We start from the raw sequence: 22,164 nt of genomic DNA, 5'->3' as shown, positions 1-22,164 counted from the left end.
TTTAAAAGAGAAAAGATATAATTTTTTTTTAATCTTTATATTATGCCATAATTAATATTTGAATTTGTCCTATAAAAAAATATATTTGAATTCTTCTATCTTAAAAATTAAATTAAAACATCCTTAAATTTCAATTCCTTCTCACTTCTACTTTTCTTTTCTCAACTTAGCATTGATATAGATGTAAATACCTTAATACCACCCCTCGATTATTAATCTATTATAGATACTTCATCCCTGAATTTAGACAGCTTTTAATTAATAATTAAACTGAAAAAAATGGACAAAAAGACTAAAGTATAGATGTAACACCCCTAATTTTTAAATTAATTATTTTATGGATAGATATTAATATTTTATTTTGTTTAAATTTTAGGAAATTAATTGAAATTTTTTGGATTTTAAAAATCGGGTTCGATTTTCCGAAAATATAAAACTTTGATGATTATTAAAAATTAATTTAAAGACCACGTGGCAAAACTAAAAATATATTTGGACTCTACGAATTTTTCTGATTTTTCTAGAATTTTTTCGAAATTTTTGGGCCTCGTTTTCGGTCCCAAGGTAGAGTAAAAATTTAAAATTTTGTACCCTGAATCGGACTGACCGAATCGAACAGGATCAGATCAGACTAGTCGAATCGGACCTGCCCATTTCATTTTCTTCTTCCCTCCGCGCACGCGCCCGACACTCTCTCTCTCTCTCTCTCTCTCTCTCTCTCTCTCTCTCGTTTTCTCTCTCCTCTCTCCTCCTCTTGCCAACCCAGCCTTCCCAGCTCGGTGGCGCGCCGCCCCAGCCTGTCCCTCTTGTTGGTTGTCGCCTGAGGCGCCAGGAAATGCCCCTGAAGACGCCTCAAACCGCAGCGCGCCGATTCTGGTCGATCCGGCCACCAATCGGACCGAGTCTTGTGCCAAACCTCCTCTACACCTCGAGAGCTTTCCATAGACACCAAAAACACCAAAATCCATCGAGCGGTTTGCCCAATTTTTGTTCGAAAAATTTTAACCCATTTTGACTTTTGGGCTAAATTTCTCGCAAACCGTGAACCCCACGAGAAAACCGAGAGTACCAGAGTGCTCCACTCGTCGAGAGCTTCACGGCAATACCAATTTCAAAATTTTTCGACACCGTTTTTCAGTGGGTCCCGCAAAACTTCGTAGTATTTTTTCCAGCACTAAATGAGCTTCCGTAAAAATTATATACTAACCCCCGTGTTGTGGGCTTCGTGTAGGTACCTTCGATTAACGGAAATTTAACGGTTGCCCGGGTCTGTAAATTTCCAGCCAGGCAGACAGGCTATCGAAAAAGTCTTAGAATTGGGTCGAGATTTTGGCTACCCCACCATTGTCAGACGTCTCAAGCGTGTTCCCGGGGTCGAAATCGGCATAGGTAAACCCGAACCTTACTTTTTCTTAATTATCTAGTGCTTGAATTGGATTAAAAATCCATAGAATATTCGTAGTAGCTTAGAAAATTATAATTCCTTTTGCATTAGCTTAATAATATTGCTAAGGACCACGGGGCAAAGTTTTAGAATTTTTAGAGCTCATTTGGGTAGTTTTTGCAAAAGAGTTAATTATAAGGACTAAACTGTAATTTTTCATATTATGATTGTTGACTGTTTGGATGGGCCCAGGAGGGGCTGTGTGATGTGATTGAGTTGTGGGTGTGTGGTTTGTGGATATAAATGTGCGTTTTAAGCCCTTTTGCAGGTTGGGTAGGTCATAGGTATAGGGGGGACTCTGCCGAATTTTCGGCACGACTAAGGACATCTTTAATCTTTTCTTAATTTGTATTGAGTCAAATGTATTAAATAATTGTAATAAAAATTGTCAGCTGAGCAGGGACAGCCTTCCTCCTCCGCCCAGCCGCCATAGTGACTTCGGTTAAGTCTGTGAGTAAAATATTAATTTTAATTGTAATTTTGATATTATTATATGTTCAAGCATGTCCATGCATCACTTATAAATATGTATCTATGTAGTTAAACACTAAGCACATTTTATATTCCATTCATAATTGTTGAAGTGCCATAGATGTTGTTTGTGGTAATTTGGAGCAGTGTGTGTGTGCAGTGTGCCTGCAGTGTGGTATTGGATATGGACAGGACGGGTAGACACGGCTTGAGAGACACTCGCTGGGACCCCGCATTTGGTTTATTAAGCGAAAGTCTGACTTGAGAGACACTCGCTGGCAGAGATTGGATTAAGAGGGCTGTATAGGGGATCAGCTCCCATATATGTATTGTTTGACAGTGTTGAGTGTGTACGTGCTCCAAATTGCTTTTTTGCTGTTATGATATGAAAATTATGACGATGTTGTATTTCACTCCACATGGTGCATTAGCTTTAAATAGCTATAGAGATTATGGTTAAAATTGATATTTTACTCTCTGTGTCGAACGCTCGCTCCTGTTCATCTATTTTTCCATGCTACAGGAGGATTATTTGTTGTGGCTAACCTGCTCTTCTTCTTCGCATGTCCATTAATAGTATTTAATGTATTTTATACAATTGAGTTAAATTTTAGACTTCGCATGTGTTAGAAGCACTTATTTTTATTTTGAACCTGTATTATAAAAGTTATGTTGGACCTGCAAAATTATTAACTGTATGCATGATGGGATTGGATGAAAGAGCTGAGCTCCCATTTGAATTATGACATTTTGATTATGTGGAGGGTTAGCTGAGCTCTCTAATTTATTATATATTATATTTACAGGTCGGGCGAGTCTAAAACTCCCCGTTAAATGATCCATTTTATGATCAAACTCTGTCTGGTTGAATTCTTGAAACTAGGCCCAAATGGACCTTAAAATTTAATTGAAGAATAGTTAAACTTACTATAGACCTCAGGAGCTTTAGGCTGGCTCAGGTCCTAATACCGATCCGGCCCATAGATTAAGTCGTGACAATAGACATAATCAAAATTTACATCTTTTTAATTTATTTTTCAAAATATAGGTCTTTACGCGTTAATTATGGAGTAAGAAATAGACAAATAAATAATTTAACCAAAAGAGAAAAGTTAATATTATTAGTCTCCCCCCTTCTTTTTGCAGTCAACACCACCAGAAAACACTCACCCACGCTCATCGTCACTGATCCCACACAAAATTATTAGTCTTGAAAAGCATGAGGTAGCAAACCTTGTTGGAACTCTTCCAACAGAATACGTGAACAGAAGAACAGTAAATTTTTTTTTTTTTTGGTTTTTTCACTTAAATAAATGGCACAAAAATGTATGGTAACTTGATTTTTACTCTTCAAATGTAGAAAAATTGCCAAAGAATCAAATTACAAAGCAGGAGATTGATACAAAATCAAGAGGCAAACATGTTTGCCATTAAGGAGAAGCCAGGTGAAATAGTACTAAATAAATGATTAAAAATATATGATAAAACTAACATTAAAAAATGAAAGGAAGGCTTTAAATGATTAAATCTTAATGTTTGCTGCCAGTCTCACATGAGTTCTAGAGAGCACATGATTCAATCTTCAATCTTCATCATCTGAGTTAAATACAATCTTTTTAGCCTTTGGAGCATCTGCAGATATTTCTCTGAAGTGGGCCCCATAAAGCTTGGACTCCTTCAATTAATGAGAAAAGAAATGGTTAATAGCTTGGACTAGTACAACCAAGCAGGCAGAAATATATGCATGGCTATGCACAGCTTGCATGCATACAATTACCCTCGCACAACACCCAAGCGGATAAGAAACAATCTAACCAACACATTAGCTGCATGTAAAAGTAAAACTGCAAAGGTGAAAACAAAAACAAGTGGAAAAATTATCACACAAAAGAAATGAGCACCTTTTTCTTTACATGAGTGCCAAATTTCAAAAGAGCAGATGGCACGACTTGCCCAGCTTCACGGAGAACATTCACAAGCTCTCCAGCGAGCGCCTGGAATAGAATTGTTAATACTTAAAAACTTTTTTTACTGCAGAATTTAAGCAGGAGTATCCTAACAAGACTTCAAACATTACCTTATTTTGATGCATGAAAAACGTGTGGGCAACACCCTTCTTACCAGCCCGTCCAGTCCTTCCAATTCTGTGGACATAATCTTCTGTAGTGAGTGGAAAACTATAATTGATCACTACTTCAACATCTGGAACATCCAATCCTCGAGCAGCAACATCAGTAGCTACCTGCAAGTTTATGATTTCAAACATCATCCAAGTTTACCTTCAAACAAAAATATTTGAAATGAAGTGCGTTCATTACAAGGATGTGACAAATTAGCTGCTTCTTTCTTTCAACAATCCCAGAGTGACCATATATATATATATATATATATATATATATATATATATATATATATATATATATTCCTCCATCAAAACAGTTCCTTAAACTTATCTTATTATTAGTGCAATATAAACCCTATTTCCCACATTTTCTACCTCTTTCTCCACTAATATTGCCGCATAAATGAATAAAAAAAATCTACAGTTGCATATGCCGAGAAGCTATTAAGATTGTTGCATTGAATTAACTGTACACTCAATAGTTAGAATATTAATTTGCAACATACCATTAAAGGACAGTTGCCCTTCTTGAACAATGATAGCGCCTTTGTTCGTTGATCTTGTGCTTTGTTGCCATGTATAGAAACAACCTTCCAACCTCTACAACATCAAAAAAGAGCAAGAAGGAAGAAAGGCGAAGAGAGAAAAGGGGGCAAGGGGAATAATCTATAACTTCCCAATTGTATTTTTCAGCAACTAGCTTCATAGCCAGATTTGGCTTGTCTTAAATATAATTCAATTTCAAATTACCTTGTTTTCAGCATTCCTTCAAGACGAGCAGCTTCCTTCTGGTACAAGGCAAAAACCAATACTCTGTTCCTGATTGCAAGTATAGGAATTTAAAGCTCATTTGGTTCTAGCTTCAAAATCAGAAACAAAATTGGAATTGAAGCCAAATAAAATGACAAATATAATGACTAACTTCCACACATGTTTTTTTTCCAGTTGGTTCAATTTTGTTCAGCTCAAAATTTACTAAAATCAAAAAAACCAAAATTCTCATACAATAGAATCAAATTGAACCAAAATCTATGAGAAAATTTGAATCAAATTCATTTGGTTATTAATTTCAATGGTTCTTTTTTCACTGATCTAAAATGCAAATCGGCTTCAACTTTGGGTTGAATTTTTCATAAATGACAACATAGAAATAAATAAATAAGAGTATACGATTTATAAAATAAAATAGCTATTTTTTTAATTCAGTTACTTGAAATCCATAAACATTGAAATTGAATCAAACTAAAACAACAAAAATTTATCTGTATGATTTTATTTTTCAGCTTAAAACAAATAAGGCTCACACTTAGCTTGGCATGCAATTGGAATCTAACTCCTACTATGGTGGTTGGCTTATCAAAATATGGTGAAATCAGAATGAATAAAGATATAATGAAAATAATTTTTATAACAAACTAAGGCATAGTTGCTCAAAGAACACAATGCAATATCCTTTTAACATTTTTTATTAATCAGTTTTTCAAACTCCATCTATGGAAAAAAAAAAATTTATACTAAGTTGAACTAAACATAGCTTCTGATGCAAGTCTGGTTGAAGCAAGTAACAACTAGTTTTTCCACAACTTTATCATATCATTGTTGTATGGATACTAAAAGATTTATCATTGGGTTGTTGCCTTCTTGCAATGTGCTGCATCTAAGCATGATGAAGAGAACAATTGGCAAGGGAGGCATTCCCAAAAACAATGTATCATTTTGGCACTTGATTGTGGCGCTAAGTAGGCCAGGGTTCTCAAATTTTTCTAAACAGTTGCGAATAATGAAGTCAACCAAAGAAGCAAAAGCATCCCTTCTAAGTAACATACCAGATTAATACCCAAAGAAGGTGAGATATATGCAAGATCCAGCACTAAAACGAATAGATGCTGGTGATGTACAATAAAGAGAAAGAACCAAGAAATCAAGGACCAATCCTTGAAAAGAAAACTAATTCTCCAAAATATTATTGATCTTATAAAATTGTCATAACAAAACTTGTCTAGTAACAATAGAAACCCTCAGTCTTATTTATAGAATTAGGAATCCCAATCACATTAGAATTTTAGAACCCTAATTTAATTCTAATTAAGAGTATTAAATTATACCAAAATAAACTAAAAAATAATAAAATTCCTAAATAATAGACCTAATAAGATAAAAATTCCTAAATACTAAAACTCTTAAATTTCCATTTTACAATGAGAATAATTCCTAAATTCTATCTTTCCATACCGCATTAGCTGGTTAAGAAGCTAATATGTGAGAGCAAGCTACGCCTTACGTGCAGAACATTAGAACATTAACAAGAGATAGAGCTGGTGGACATGAAAGGTATGACACTTGGTACAGCCTGCATTTAGAGGACAAAATGGGAGAGAAAAGTAGGGAGATTGGAACATAGGTTACAAGCTTTGGTACGTGGGAAAGAATGAGGACAGAGTGCTACAAGGATTGTTGGCAACAGGAGCTTAAAAGATGAAGTGGTTTGAGTAAACAGAAAGAAAGAGAAGATTAACTTTTGATGAAGCTAATACTTTAAGGATAGACAATAAAACACATTAGCATTATGCATCAGCTAGGACATGATAGTAAACAAAAATTTATAGGATAAGATGCACGAACTCATCTAAGGGATATCGAAAGACAGAAAGATCTTAATGGAGGTGATATAAATGGGATTTGGAGAGGATAATGAAGGACTTCAAATGGTGTATGGAGGCTATGGAAGTAGACATGATATTATAACAAATAAAAAAAAAAAAAACTGCAAGGATCCTAATAGTCAATAGAAAACTGCAGGCAACTATTAATATGACTATGGGGAGTGACATGGATTATTTCCTACTACATTTAGCTTACAACAAAGATTGACTTGAGCTCTTATCTTTTGCTTTGGTCATGGATGATCAAAAAAAGTGTGTACAATAAGATATTTCTTGATGCAATCCTTTTGCTGATAACGTAGTACTAATACAAGAAAAACTGATCTACAACTAACAAGAAAATGAAGGATGAAAGATCACCTTAAAGTCTAATGGTTTCAAGTACGGTACAACCAAAACAGAGTACACACTTTGCAATTTACAATGCAAGGGCAATGAACAAAACAAATAGTGAAAAAATCCAACAAAGTTATTACTTTCAACACTTTGATTCTATTACAAAAGAATGGAAATAGTGAATAAGATATAATATCATATTAATGCAAGAAGGATAAAACAAATAAGTGCAACAGTTGTCCACTAAGGACAAGCTCCTAAAATCCTTGCTAGGTTGGCCAACTATGATACCTAATAGTGAAAGCTGGATGGTAAAGGAACATGTCCACAACATAAAGTATAGTGAAATGGATGTGGAAATAAGAAATGACTGAATAAGAAAGAAGTGTACTCAGTGTGAAAGTGGAAATGGCACCAAATTTAGAGATCAAAAACTGAGATGGTTGCTGATATACAGCAGATAAATCAACATATAAAATTTGAAGCATCAAAGTCAGAAGTGAAAAGGATGAAAGGTAGACCATAGATAACATAGTAATGCAGAATAGGAAGATGATATTCCTAATATAATTTTGGAATTATATTCCACGCAAAATAGGAAATTTAAAAGTTTTATTCTTCATGAAATTTATTCTTATTAGGTCTATTATTTAGGAATTTTATTATTTCCTAATTTCTTTTACTTTAATTTAGTATTACTAATTAGGATTGAATTAGGGTGCTAAAATCCTACTTTGATTGCGATTCCTAATTTTATAAATAACACCTAGGGTTTCTATTGTTATTAGATTAGACAAGCTTTGTTATGACAATTTATATAAGATCAATAATATCTTGAGAATTAGTTCTCTTTTTTTTCAAGGATTGGTCCTTGATTTCTCTTCTTCTTGGTTCTTTCCCTTTGTTCTACATCAATTTTGTATTAAAGCCCAAAATCAATCCAAATTTCTTTAGCTTCCGCATACTTACAAGCTTTCAAACCAATACTCTTGTCCTTTCAAAATCTTTGCTGCCTACTGTTTACATTTAAAAAAAAAAAAGAAGAAGAAGAAGAAAACAGAGTTGTCAAGAAACAGAGAATGCTATCGCCACTGTCCCTTCAACACCAATCACTGTCCATTCACCAAATGGACCCACCGCCATTACCAATCCACCGGCGACATCCAGGCAACCTTTCTTGCGACATTCCAATCACCTGCAGCAGCCCAAAATAGAAGATCCGACCGAGTCAGATCTTGACCCGAATCTGGACTCCCAAATTTTCCAGATTTCTCTGGCATCTAATCCATTCCAGCAGCTCACCTGTCTCCGATCTGCCCATTCCTACGGTTGGAAACTCATTCCGACACCTCTAGCTTTAAAACCCAATGGGTCAAGTCAAATCTGGCCCAAACCAAATTGTGCACACCAAGTCTTTCTGCGCTCCTATTTGCATCAGATTTCTATTGCATCAACAAGTGCTATGTCAGCTCACTTTGGCCACATCACTGCCATGTTGGCTCTCCAGCAATAGATTGTGCCACAACTAAAAGGAGAAATTTGAGTTTTCTTTGGACGAGGTATGCTTCTTTAATTTGAATACCATGTGGCGGAGCGATAATGAAGGGCCACATAATGCAATTACTTATTCTAGCATATAATTAGATGAGTTATGAGATACAATTCAAAGAATACCTTTCAAATAGCAACCATTATATAACTAAGGGCCGTTATTTACAGGTTTTGTAGAGAGCTGTTACGCGTGAGACCGTTATTTACAGGCAAATAGGTACTTGCAGGTATAACAGCCGTTACTGACCGTTAAACAACGGTAACGGCAGTTAATTTCAAGATTCCTCTTCATATTTTTACATGTGCACAGTGTTTTGATGCGCCTTTTTCTTGTCTCTGCTTGCAACACTTCAATTATTGCTGTTTGGCTTCAATTTCTCAAATTTTCACTCAAAATTTCCTTCTTTCTTCATACAACATCTCTCCTTTCATTGTTTTCTAAGAATCTTGGCTAAGATTAATAGATTACCCTATTCTCCAAAGCTAATTCTTGGAAAAAGACTAAAAGAGGTGAGTTATTTATTGTTTTATACAATTTATTTTTATTATGTGCTGTTCTTTTGTGGTAGCAAGGTTAGTTTTTTTTATTATATATCTATATTTAGTATTCTAGATTCTAGTTTTGTACTATCTATATAATTATTTTTGCCTCTAAATTGTTTAAAACTAATGATGTCCAAAAATGAAAGATTTAATGTCTTTATTTGATGTATTTATGCTTGTTATATAGTTTTATTTATATCTACTAATATATAGTCATTTAATGAATGCAAATTTTTCAAAAAAATTTGCATAGCATCAAGCCGTTATTGTTATATTACGACCGTTATAGGCCTGTTTCCATTACCCTCGACCGCGATCGCAATTTGAAACCATGATACAAGCTGTAATTGATGACTATCATGAACAGCTTGATGAGATATGTTAATTGATGGATTAATTATGCTCCTTGTGATTTATTTGATGAGTATCAAGATATACAGCTAATCTTACAATATAGAGAGAAAGCAATTCAAGAATGTAAGAATGAGTACCATGGTCAACAAGCTCATCAACAAGTCAAGGATAAAGAAGTTGGAGAATTTAACGCGTGGAGAGAAGCACATTTATTTCAATTGAGAGAACAGCGGATACAATAAAAAGTACTGAAAATATAAAGGCAAAAAATTTTGAAAAAAACAAGGCAACAACAAGAAGAACAACAAAAGAAGCCTGAGGTTGAAAATGAAACTGAAAAGAAGCAACCTGAAGAACCTAATATTGAAGAATTTGAAGATTTGAGTCTTGAACATACACCCGTTGAAGAACATATTCTAGAGCAAGAAACTGATGAGGCTACTCAAGCCATGAAAATTTCAATGGAGATTGAAGAAAAACAACTTATTTCTAGTGATTTGAAGAGCCTTTCCGTTGTTAATCCATTTGATTTTATTTGTCTAGATGTTTTTAGAGATGCAAAAGAAAGCATGAAGTGCTTGATTTCAAGCTCATTGCCACCATACAAGAATGAAGAGTTTATTGTTCTCCTAATACAGTTTCTAATTCTCCTGCACTTCAAGACTCGAGGATGAGTTTTTTTCAACCAGAGGAGAATAATGCAGAATAGGAATATGATATTCCTAATACAATTTAGGAATTATATTCTATGTAAAATAGGAAATTTAAAAGTTTTATTCTTTAGGAAATTTATTTTTATCAAGTCTATTATTTAGGAATTTTATTATTTCCTAGTTTCTTTTGGTTTAATTTAGTATTTCTAATTAGGATTGAATTAGGGTTCTAAAATCCTAATGTAATTGGGATTCCTAATTCTATAAATAAGACATAGGATTTCCATTGTTATTAGATTAGACAACTTTTGTTATGATACTTTCAATGAGACCAATAATATCTTGAGAATTAGATCTTTTTTTTTTTTTGAAGGATTGGTCATGATTTCTCTTCTTCTTGGTTCTTTCCCTTAAACAAAGACATCAAGAAAGGTTTCACTTCTCCAGATTTTTTCAAAAAATTTAGTCCTAAATCCAACTATAAAAGGCAAACTATATAGCCAACCTCAATTAGATCAATGTTGGGACCAGGTTGAGTTCAATTGAGTAATTAATACAAGTCTTTTTTTTTTCCTCTTTAGTTTACATTGTGGTTATATATGCCAAAGAATATCAAAATTGTTCTTTTTAGCCATTTTACTTCCTTGAATAAAAGGGCACAATACTATAGGCAAGCCAACTTTGAAACAAGCATGTATAAGAGCACAAGGTACCGTTGAGATTTGTGATATTTTTCTAGCAAAGCAACCAAACGCTCATCACGTAAATGTTCCTCCAGGACCTAAATTTATAGAAGAGAAGGTTCCAATATACACAAAGGAAAAAAATTATATATATCTTAGCACAAGATAAAAACATCTAAAATTTCACAAAGACCCCAAGCTAAGCATTAAGAAACAAACCTCCACAATTTGCATGACATCATGGTTAGCAGCCGTATCCTCTGAACCTACAACTACCTGCAAAAGCTCATTAATTTTATAAAGGATGTAGATAACAACAAAACAAATAGTATCACTAGTGAAGATCCACACCTTAATGGGGTTAGGATCCATGTACTCCTCAGCCAGGTTATGTACATCTAGAGGCCATGTAGCACTGAACATTATCATTTGGCGAGCTGTACAATTTAAGTGAATTATATCAATATTCAATAGTCAAGAATATACATTATACATTAGATATTAACTTTCACTTATAATAAATTAAAATAAACTGAATGCAAACACTTAAATAAGAAAATTATCACAAATTTGAGGGTAGCTAAAAAAAATAGATTATATAACATTATTTACCTAACTGCTATGTTTACCAAACATTCCAAACCAACAACTGAAAGCCCAAATGTCAACATTTGGCTCCTACCACTCATCCAAACAAGCATTAAATATACTTTCTCAATCTTGTTTAAGGTGGATAGGCATAGCCTGGCTTCAGAGTTGAACCCTTTTCAATATCAAATTACATTTTATTCAATGCACTAACATATTAATAATAAATATTATCAGATATTATCACAATTTTTTTCATAAGTTAAATGATTGTTGCAAAGAATTGAACTAGGTTTCGATTGTAATGACTAAATGATTATTAGAATTAATAATGCATAGAATTTTTATATACAATTTTGAGCATACATTTTAGATTTCCATCATAAGAATATATTGGATATATTTTATAAAATGAACATTATGATTGAATGAAAAATTTTGATAATTTTTTGCAAATGATACTACAACTAAAAGAAATTGTATCATGTCAAGTTATATATGATTAAAATTTACTTCAATAATTGTTCAATATTATAAAAAATTTTAAATGAAAAAAAAATTCATGCCACAGTAAGCCAAGGGAATGGTGCAGGTATGCTTGTCAATATCAACGATCTAACTTTTTTTTTTTTTTCTTCTTTTTTTTGGATAGAGAGAGAGAGAGAGAGAGAGAGAGAGAGAGAGTACCAGAACATGTGTTGCTCAATATGGATCGAACTTCCTGTCTAAATCCCATGTCAAGCATTCTATCTGCTTCATCAAGGACCTACAGAAAATAATGTTAAAAAGAAAACACTTGTATGCAGCAATGCAACAAGGAATTTGTAAAGCTTGCAAGTGCAACTTATGCATAATCATTCCTCTTTTTAGACTCTAATGCATCATGATCCTAAATCATTTCAACAAATTGGCTAGATTAGGTAATGAAAGTCTCCTAAAGGTTCAACTATTTATTCAACTAGCTTTGCCACATGCTTTACAATATTAAAACTATAAATAACTACACATTCAAGTTCCAATAATAATGGTATATTACATATACAGAAGAGTGCAATATGGTTGAAATCAATTACCAAACCAAACTAATACATTTCAATAAAATTGGTTTTATTATTTTGCAAATTAAGTTTAGTTTAATATGAAAATTTTGAGGGGAAACAAAAAAAAGAGAAAGTTTTCGACTTCTTGTTCTTTTGAAATCTATGAAACATAATGATGATTGATTTATTATATAATGAAAAGATGCAAATGCAAATAGATTTGAATGAATGAGTATTGATGACTTGGTATCAAAACTAGCATAAGCGGACTTTCTTTCTTTTTATTGATTTATTTTATTATTATTATTATTATTATTATTATTATTATTATTATTAAAATGAGACATAAAAATCAAATAACAATTTCTATGCAATGTCATGCAAATGAGATTATGTTTTTAAAAAATTGTGAAGAAATGCAGCTAAAAAAAGAGTTTATCATTTAAAACAAAGTACTTGCAATAATGAAAAGAATGATGTTATTATTGTTGCATGAAATGTAATGAAATCAGGAAAAAAGTTTCTTTTCTTTCTTTTTTTTTTTGGGGGAAATAACTGCAAGCTCTAGGATGAACATGATACTTGTTATAGTAATATTTCTTTTATGAAATATAAGATATATCCAAACCTAATCTACATGACATATTCAAATAGTAAATAAAATTCTTCTATACAAAAATGAACATGCTATGGGTATTTATAAAAAAAAAAAACTATATATTAAGAAAATTTAAAAATTAACCATCTATATGAGATAAAATACAAACAAATATATGCAAAACAAATAAGTTAGGGGCAGGATTAGAGGCATCATATGCAACGGAAATGAAAAGTTTAAGATTCTCTTAGATATAGAACATAACCAGATAAGGTTCTTGGAAATTTCAAAAATCCTTTCTTTTATTTGTGCCACTTGTTTCTTCTAAATGCTCCTTATTGTGTGCTCGTTTTTCCCTTCTTGGATATTCTATTCCCTTTGGTTGTTAAAATTGCCTCTACATTTTTCAAATGTTCAGAGAAATTGCTCTTTTGTCCTTCTAAATAGTAGTTACAATTTTAATTGATGTAGGTTGTAGCTATTGTGGTCTGCTAGCAGTGAGGAGTGCCATTCAAAGTATCTAACAGCCCAGGTGTTGACAGTTTTCTTGCTTCTGGATTTTGCTTTGAAAAGGACAATTTAGTATTTTAAGTTATTTTCCAAAAATTGAAGCAATCAAGTTCTAGAAGCTTAGATTGTTGAAGTTGATGCCTTTTGCTTCTTTTTCAGGATTGTTTTATGTTTTTCATTTTCTTTTTCTAAATGCCTATAATGAAAGCATCTATTATACTTTGAAAACTTTTGAGCCAGTTAGTTTGAAAACCAAATAGCTAATCCAGCCAAAATATTTTTTATCAATACAGTTAATTTTGAGTCAGTTTGATTGAAACATATAACACGTTCGGTTATGTTGGGTTTATAAAAATTTGACTAAATCAACAGAACCAACCAGATGTTATCCCCTAAGTATATAGTAAGCATGTGATGCCTGACCATAAAACACAATTAGAAAAAAAAAAATCTCGTAATTTAGCAATAGGTTAATGAGCAGTTTTTACTTACCACAAAAGATACTTCCATTAGCTGGCATACATTCATTTCAATTAGATCCTTCAGACGACCAGGGGTTGCAATGATAATGTCCTGAGTGTATAATAGAAATGATGCTATAATGAATAATTAGTATAGGAAAGCATAGCACAATGAAAATATACAAATATCATTAATGAATATATAGACAAAGATACACATACAGCAGAAGAGATATCTTAACAAGGAAAAAGAAACAATGTTTTATAACTAGGAAAAAAAAAATATATAGCCATATAAATAAAATTCCCCAGCTATGGTTTTCAAAGTTTAAGAATTGTGATGATTAAGGTAAATTTCACCCATCATCCCTGAACTTATACTCTCACAACCATGTTGCCCTCCAACTTCAATTTTCTCATAAAACTCTTCCAATTTCAATTCAGTGAACATAAAAGTCATTTTTACCGGATTCTGAATATACCTCACATGAGCAGCTTATATGGCACGCCTAGCTGGCACCAACCCGTTAAAAAAACTGAAACTGACATGTTAACATACTGTTTCTCTCTCTTCCCTCTTCACTCTCTCTGCATTTTCCCCTATCTCAACCCCCTCTATCTCTCTCCTTTTGCTCGATCTCCCTCTTTGATCTAAGCATGAAAGAGAGAACACTGCAACAGAACAAGAGAAATAGATAAGCTGCCATGGAATACAGAACCACATCCTCTACTCCCATTGATTTGTGGCTCTCACCTCGATCCACAACTATGTTGACATGCTAGCTGATGCCAAGGAAGACCTAAGAGCTTAAGTCCAACTGGTCTAAATGCTACTCCTGCCTTGAAGCAGCACACTTAGAATTAAACCAAATGCAAGATACCATTGCAGCGTATGAGAAGGGGCTTGAGATTGATCCCATAAAAAAAATAAAAAGAAAAGAAGTGGAAAATGTAAAACAGAATTGGAAAAAAGAAAACAAACTAGACTCCAGTATAGAAAACTTGAACACAGTATAAAGCATGAACGTTCCTCTGCAGTCAATGACTGCATATCAAGGTGATAGCAAAATCTTCCAAACCAACTCTACCTTGTCTCCAAAGTCAACTTGCCAACCATTCCAACTGGAAAATGAAAAGAACCCAACGCTCAAGAAAAGTTCTAAACTAGAGAGCAGTTAGCAAATACTACCTATCTTTTTTGGAGGCTGTCAATGGGCTTTTATTCTCAATTTATAGTCATTCCTTCTGGTTTAATGAAGCCACTAAATTGTTGGTCTTGGTCTATAATGCTCCTGATATTTCTGAAGTTCAGTTTATTCTTGCACATGCTATTATGGCTGCCACCCCTATGTCTATTGCTGATCTGGGTTTCTTAAATGGTATTGATCTTTCCTAATTTCCAATTTAAAAGAACAAGAATAAGGACAACTAGAAATCTGTAGATATATGTTTTTGCTTTCACAGTTTCGTTCTTTTGTTTTCAGTTTAAAAAAATATATAATGAAACAACTCCTTAGTTTAATAAAGATTAATCTACACAACTTTAGAAATTGTAAAGGTCTACAGATATATTGAGATGCAATACTAAACCCTTGTGTGGAAAAAAAAAATTCTAGGTATGAGTATGACCACTAGAACGTTTTTTGTTGTCTCTACTACCTTTGCAACTTACAATCTATTTCAATCAATGACGAAATTATGTTCTACATCCACAAATGAGGAAAATTGTAAATCTGATGCAATTCATTGAGAGAATTCAATGACCCTTTAACAGTAATGAACTTTGATCTTCTCTTGCCTAAGCATAGCCTCAAGCCAGATTCATTTGTCATATCCTAGTCAACCCTTAAGCCACTCAGTTGCCTTATACTCACAATGATCAAACATTATAACCCCTCTCTTAACCACTGACCAGAATTTCCTACCCACAGGTTGCCACAAAAATAAAAAGTCTTCCCCACCCCAAGCTGGAGACTTAAAGAATGAGTCCCTAAGACTAAGAGGCATAGCAGTTTCAAAAATGTTACTTGGAGGAGAATATCATACCAGAAAAATAAAACTGTAGGAATCTAGAATGAAACTCCCATCCAAACCCTTTTAAACCACAAAAATAACAACCATATTGATAGAAAAATAATCAAACAAGAATTTTACAGTTTGAATCATAAAGCAACCTTGTATACCACATTGCCACTATAGCCAAATATACCACAAACAGAAAATAAAATAAATATAGCCACATAAATAAAATTAGGGAGAGAGAACAGAATATCCTACAACACCAGACTTGAGGGAAGAAATTTGAGGCCCTTTAGAGGTTCCTCCATATAAACAAACTGATTTCACACCACAAGGTTCCCCAGCATCATGTAGAACAACAGAAATCTGTAAAAGAGAGAAAAAAAAAAAAAACTTATCCCATCATTTAATAAATGAGTTTTAATCTACCCTATAAGAGGAACAATGATAAAACATTATATGCTGTAATATGAATCTAGAAAGAAGAAAAGAAATGCAAAAAGAAGAAGGAAAACAAATGCAATAATAATAACAAAAATAATATGCTATCAATAGAAGTCACAATCCATCTAGAGAATTGTTTCCCTGTTGCCAGTCACAAACATTTCAATAAACAAAGCACCATTGCAGCATTAGCAAAAACTTTCTGAAGTTACACAGGTCTTGCTTTCTGTTGTACCTTTCCATTAAACCCTTTTTCCATGGTCATAGGCTGTGAAGTTTGAAATTTTTAAATTGAAACTAACCTCATAATTCTGGAGAAGGAGGCTTCCCCCTTCCCTCTTAAACCCGTACCAAACTGGGTTAGTTCCCAGAGCCCAGGAAACAATGCAATAGAAGTTTACTACATTTATACCCGGCATCCACATATTCAGTTCTCTACACGTAACCAAACAATAGTCTATTTTTAACATTCTCGTCTGTAACTTCTATGAGAAACTATGTTCGATAGACAATACATGACAAAGTAGCAGCTCATTAGTAGATACAAATGACTTAATCACATATTATACAATTTCAGCAATTACAAAGATACTTACTTGGTCAGCTAATTCCCGCGTCGGTGCAAGCACAAGACAAAGGGGATTCACCCTCTTAGCCGATGCCCCTTTTCGCTTGCTCAAAACATGCATAATTGCGGGTACCCCATATGCCAAAGTCTTGCCTGAAGGACAGAAAAAATCACAATCCAGAAATCTTATACAACTTCATCTTTGATTTTTTCAAATTAAAACATCTACCTGACCCAGTCTTTGCAATCCCAATAAAATCACGACCATCCAACAAAAAGGGCCACGCATGGGCCTGAATTGGAGATGGATTCTTGAAATTCTCGCAGCATTTCAAAACAATATCTGGAAAATTCGACTCAGCAAACGATTTTAATGGTGCATACTTTGCCTCTTGTGCATCCTTTCCGGTCACTGTCACTGTATCTCCATCACCTTTAACTTGCTCTAATTCCTCCTCCACTTCATGGGTTTCAATATCTTTCACTCGTTGGGTTCCATTTTCTCTCTCTTCCTTTTTCTTTTTCTTCTTGTTTTCTCTCTTGGAGACATCTTGAAACTCGGTTTCTTCAATCTTTCTCTTTATATTTAGTTCCTTTCTTTCGTCAGATTCAAGCTTTCCATACTTATCCTTCTTCTTCTTTTTCTTATCAGTTTTTTGGGATTCTAGTTGGGCAACTGGTTCGTCGTCGATTAGAACGGTTTCTTGGAGCCTTTTACCCATGGCCGCAGGCAGCAACTCGAAGCAGAGCAAACCAGCACCACAACTAGAAAGGAAAAAAGAGATTTAATTTTAGGGTTTTAGTTTTGCACCGACTGTTAAATGGTAGGGAAAATTACTTATTTAGTCCCTAAACTAATTATTTAATTTCACATTTTAAAAAATATATTATTTAATTCTACATTTTACTTCTATTAAATTAATTAACTCATTTATTAAATTTTTCGTTATACATATTATTTAAATTACTATTTTAATTCTTTAAAAAAATTAATTAGTTAATTTTATATTTTAAAAAATATTACTATTAATCTTTATATGTTAGTGAAACTAACTAGTTTATTATATATTTTGAAAAATTTAATACTTTAAAAAAAATATTCTTGAGAAAAATAGAAATTTTATTGTGTAAAATCTAAATTTAAATTTATACTTTTTTTAAATTTTTAATTCCTTCAGAATGATTTTTGTGTTTTTTCTAAAAGAAAAATTGATTGATTATTTAGAAACTTAATAAAACTGATTATCTTTTTTTATATAGATAACTTGTATAATTTTTATCAACAAATGGAAATAAATACAAAATGGGAGGAAAAGTGTGGAAAAAGAAGAGAAGAAACGTAAAGGAGAGAAAAAAAAAAAAAAAGATAAGAGTAAATGGCATGATTACGATAATTTTGGTATAAAAAATAATTATAAAATTAAATAATTAATAAAATTAAATTACAGAACTAGTTAATATATCTTTTTCAAAATATAAGAATTAATTATTAATTCTACTAAAATAAAAAAATTATGTGATAATTTGATTAGTATTGACTAATAAAAAAATTAATAAAAAAAATTAAATAATTTAACAAAAATAAAATATACGAATTAAATAATATATTTTTTAAAAAATAAAAAATAAAAATTAATTTTATTAACATATATACAGACTAAATAGTAATTTATCATGCCACTTATCAATCGGTGCAAAACTAAAGCCCTGAAAGTAAACCTCTTTCTTCCTTTCTGTTTATAGTGCTAGTTTGCTCTGCTTCTAGTTGCTGACTGTGGCCATTGGTAAAAAGCCCTAGGAAACCATTCTATCGTTGACGAACCAGTTGCTCTAGAATCCCACAAACTGATAAGAAGGAGAAGAAGAAGAAGAAGCAGCAACATCATGCAAAGCTTAAATCTGATGAAGGAAAGGAACTAAATATACAGAGAAAGATTTAGAAAAACAATATTTAAAAGGGTAAATTACTATTATGTACATAAAAATGACAATTAATTATTTAATCATATATTTTTAAAATTTAATTTAAATATCTCTATATTTTATAAAATTAAATTCTTTATATTTTATAAAATTAAATTCTTTAATCTTTCTATTAAATTTCTATAAAAAAAATATTAGTCAACTTATTTTAATCTTGATAAGAGAAAGTAAATAATATAAATAGTTAAAATTATAAAGACTAAATAATGTAAATATTTAAGGATAAAATAAGTTAACAAACTATTTTGATAGAATAAGTAAACAAGTTGTTGTCTCACTTTTCAAATTTTATATTAATATTTATATATATTATATTGAAAATTAAAATATAAATATGTTATTTTAACAATATAATAAATATAATTTTTTTATTAAAATAACTTTTGTGCATTGTGCCCTAAATTAAATATAGAAAATGTGATAAAAACATTTAAAATTACAACGGTTGAAATAATTTTTTTTTTTACTAATCTATAGTTAAATTTTACAAATAAATATTATATTGATTAAATTAATAAATTTCATAACATGATAATATTTTATTTGTATTATAAATTTATTGTATTTGGTTAATATTATTCAATATAATAAATAAAAAATTATTATATTATGATATTTATTAATTTAATCAATATAATATTTATTTATAAAATTTAATTATAAATTACTAAAAAATGAAAAAACCGTAAAATAATAAAATATATTTTTATAGTTTCAATCTCAATATAAAAAAAATTTCTTAATTGTTACAAAAACGGAAAAGAAAAATAAAATATGCCAATATACTATTTCATACGAATTTTAAATTTTTGTCCTAACAAATCCCTAAACTTTATATTTGAGTTCAAATTAGTCATGTTCTAATTGAATATTATATTTTTAATTTAACTTTTAAATATTAAAAATCATTTATTATTTTAAATTAAAAAAGAAATCAACAACATCAAGAAACATCACAGCAACAAACCCAGCAAACGTTCTTCGGGTACATCCAAAAGGTGAGTGGTTTTGCTTTTGCTGGTTATGCTGCTGGCATTGCTACATACTTGGCAATTCTTAACCTTAACATCTCCCTACCCACAACAATTGCTGAGGTTCCATTCGTTCTGATTTATAAATTACAGTGCCAACTGAATTTCAATGCTTTACTAGGTCCAAGCAAAGATGCAACCATCAATCTGAACACTCATACTCCATAAATTTAAACCCAGAGAAAATAAAAAAACTCTTAAGTCAAATCAGAATCTCTGAAATGAGCTAACAAGGTTCAGTTCAGTATTAGAGTGGCTGAGTGGTGTTTTTGTTGCTCAGATCTGTTTATTTTGGAGGAAAAAAAATTGAAGCAACTATTGAAGGAAAATTCTAATATACCCTTGGAGTAAGGATGGCAACAGATCGAATTTTTATAGGTATCCGATCTGGTAAAACTCTAATAGGATGGGTTTAGGTAATATATAATTGGATTTGAGACAGATTCGAATTTTACATATTGAGTATCCGTTATCTAAATCCGTTTATATAAATATTTAATTAAATATAAAATATATATTTTTTATAATAATATTTATAAATTTTTATATAATTTATTTCATATAAAATAAAATTGAAATATTTTATGGAATTATTAAAATTTTAAAATATAAATTATTAATAAAAATAAAATTTTATGTAGATTTTTAATTAAATATATAAAATTAAATGGGTTCGAGTATTTTTTGGATAATAATAATTGAGTTTGGGATGAGTTTGAATAATTGAAAATAAATTTTAATCCGATTTAAGATGGGTTTGGATTGTGGGAATAGAATTCGGGTTTGATTCAGATATGGTATTTTTTTTAGTATCTTACCCTTTATCATCCCTAACCAAGAGCACTAAGAAATAGTAGTATTTACAAAAACAAAAATCAATTGAGCTCCATTTGGTTCAATAAAAATTAATACATAAATGGAAATGATTCCCTTTGTGAGTGTTGAAAACTCGTTTTTTTATTCCCGTTTCCACAAATTAGGAAATCTGATTCTCACAATTTTTATATTTTATATTATTAATTAAAATAAAAATAAAAAATAATATGTTTATATTTCAAATAATTCATTAAAAATAAAAATAAAAATTATAATTACAATTATATTAATTAAAATAATTATAGTAATTAAAATATTTTTATATTTCAAATAATTAACTAAAAATTATAATTATAATTATAATTATAATTGTAAAAATTATAATAATTAAAATAATCTTATAATTAAAATAAAAAATAAAATAATTATAACAATAATTAAAATATAAAAAAACTATTATTTTTATATTTTCATATAAACCATTAAAATTAAACATTACAATTATAATTAACTATACTAATTACAATGAAACACAATAAAAATATAATTTTTAAATTTTCATATAATTGATTAAAAATAAAATTTTAAATATAATTAACTTTAATTATTTAAAATAAAAAAGATAAAATATATTATTTTTTTTACTTATAATTGAACAAAATAGAAAAATTATAATTATGATTATAATTAATTCAAATTAAAAAATATAAAAAAATGTTATTTTTATATTCTCTTATAATAATTAAAATTAAAAAGTAAAAATATAGAAATATAAAAAAATAATTTTAAGTTGATTTTTATTAAGTAAAAAATAAGTTTGATTTTGATTCTACAATTTATGTATGCAAATCAAATACCTTGAAAAGGAATTTGATTTCAATTCCACAGCGAATTAAACATAAAAAAAAAAACTTACTATTCTATTTCTAATTCCACTCGATTCTCATTTCAATGTTGATTCCGATTTCAATATACGAATCCAACAAGCCTTTAATTCTTTGATTTAAGAAGATAAATCCCATATACTTGGCAAGTGAGAGAATATAAACACCGAGTATACCTGGTAATTCTTTACTATTGAAATCCAAATATGTTTGGCTATCTTGAAGATTCTAAATTTTTTATTTTAAAAATATTCTTAATTTTAATTTTATACAAAACTAATATTTTACTATATAAAATTAATATTTTATTAAGATAGGATTAATTTGTCTCAAATAAAAAGTTTGGGGTGAATTTGTTAAAAAAACTAAAAATTAACTTATTTGAACTCACAAAATAGTATA

At 30.7% G+C, this 22,164-nt stretch overlaps 1 protein-coding gene across 2 annotated transcripts; it reads right to left on the bottom strand.

The window, feature by feature from the left end:
- Positions 1-3,242: 3,242 nt before the first annotated feature.
- Positions 3,243-17,845, bottom strand: LOC110645023 (DEAD-box ATP-dependent RNA helicase 5). 2 transcript variants are annotated; one of them, XM_021798017.2, is made up of 13 exons: positions 17,278-17,845; positions 17,077-17,201; positions 16,295-16,402; positions 14,049-14,129; positions 12,096-12,174; positions 11,172-11,257; positions 11,040-11,096; positions 10,851-10,918; positions 4,788-4,856; positions 4,544-4,637; positions 3,993-4,157; positions 3,817-3,909; positions 3,243-3,590 (listed from the first exon to the last, which is right to left on the bottom strand). In XM_021798017.2, exons 1-13 carry the CDS (start codon positions 17,768-17,770, stop codon positions 3,498-3,500), a joined length of 1,611 nt encoding a protein of 536 aa, XP_021653709.2. In that variant the 5' UTR covers positions 17,771-17,845; the 3' UTR covers positions 3,243-3,497. The 2 variants fall into 2 exon arrangements, with proteins under 2 accessions (XP_021653709.2, XP_021653710.2); XM_021798018.2 differs by having other exon boundaries at positions 4,788-4,850.
- Between the last annotated feature and the right edge of the window lie 4,319 nt (positions 17,846-22,164).

This window comes from Hevea brasiliensis, chromosome 18 (assembly GCF_030052815.1).
Source record: "Hevea brasiliensis isolate MT/VB/25A 57/8 chromosome 18, ASM3005281v1, whole genome shotgun sequence".
NCBI classification, from domain to species: Eukaryota; Viridiplantae; Streptophyta; class Magnoliopsida; order Malpighiales; family Euphorbiaceae; genus Hevea; species Hevea brasiliensis.
This window is presented reverse-complemented; position numbering and strand designations above follow the sequence as displayed.

Bases quoted from the DNA above. Each gene is read 5' to 3' on its own strand.
- LOC110645023 (XM_021798017.2), bottom strand. From the start codon at position 17,770: ATGGGTAAAAGGCTCCAAGAAACCGTTCTAATCGACGACGAACCAGTT. The intron at 14,130-16,294 runs GTAGGATATTCT...TTATACACTCAG, and splicing joins CTTCCCTCAAGTCTGGTGTT to GACATTATCATTGCAACCCC. The intron at 3,591-3,816 runs GTGCTCATTTCT...CATTAATTGAAG, and splicing joins GCACTCATGTAAAGAAAAAG to GAGTCCAAGCTTTATGGGGC.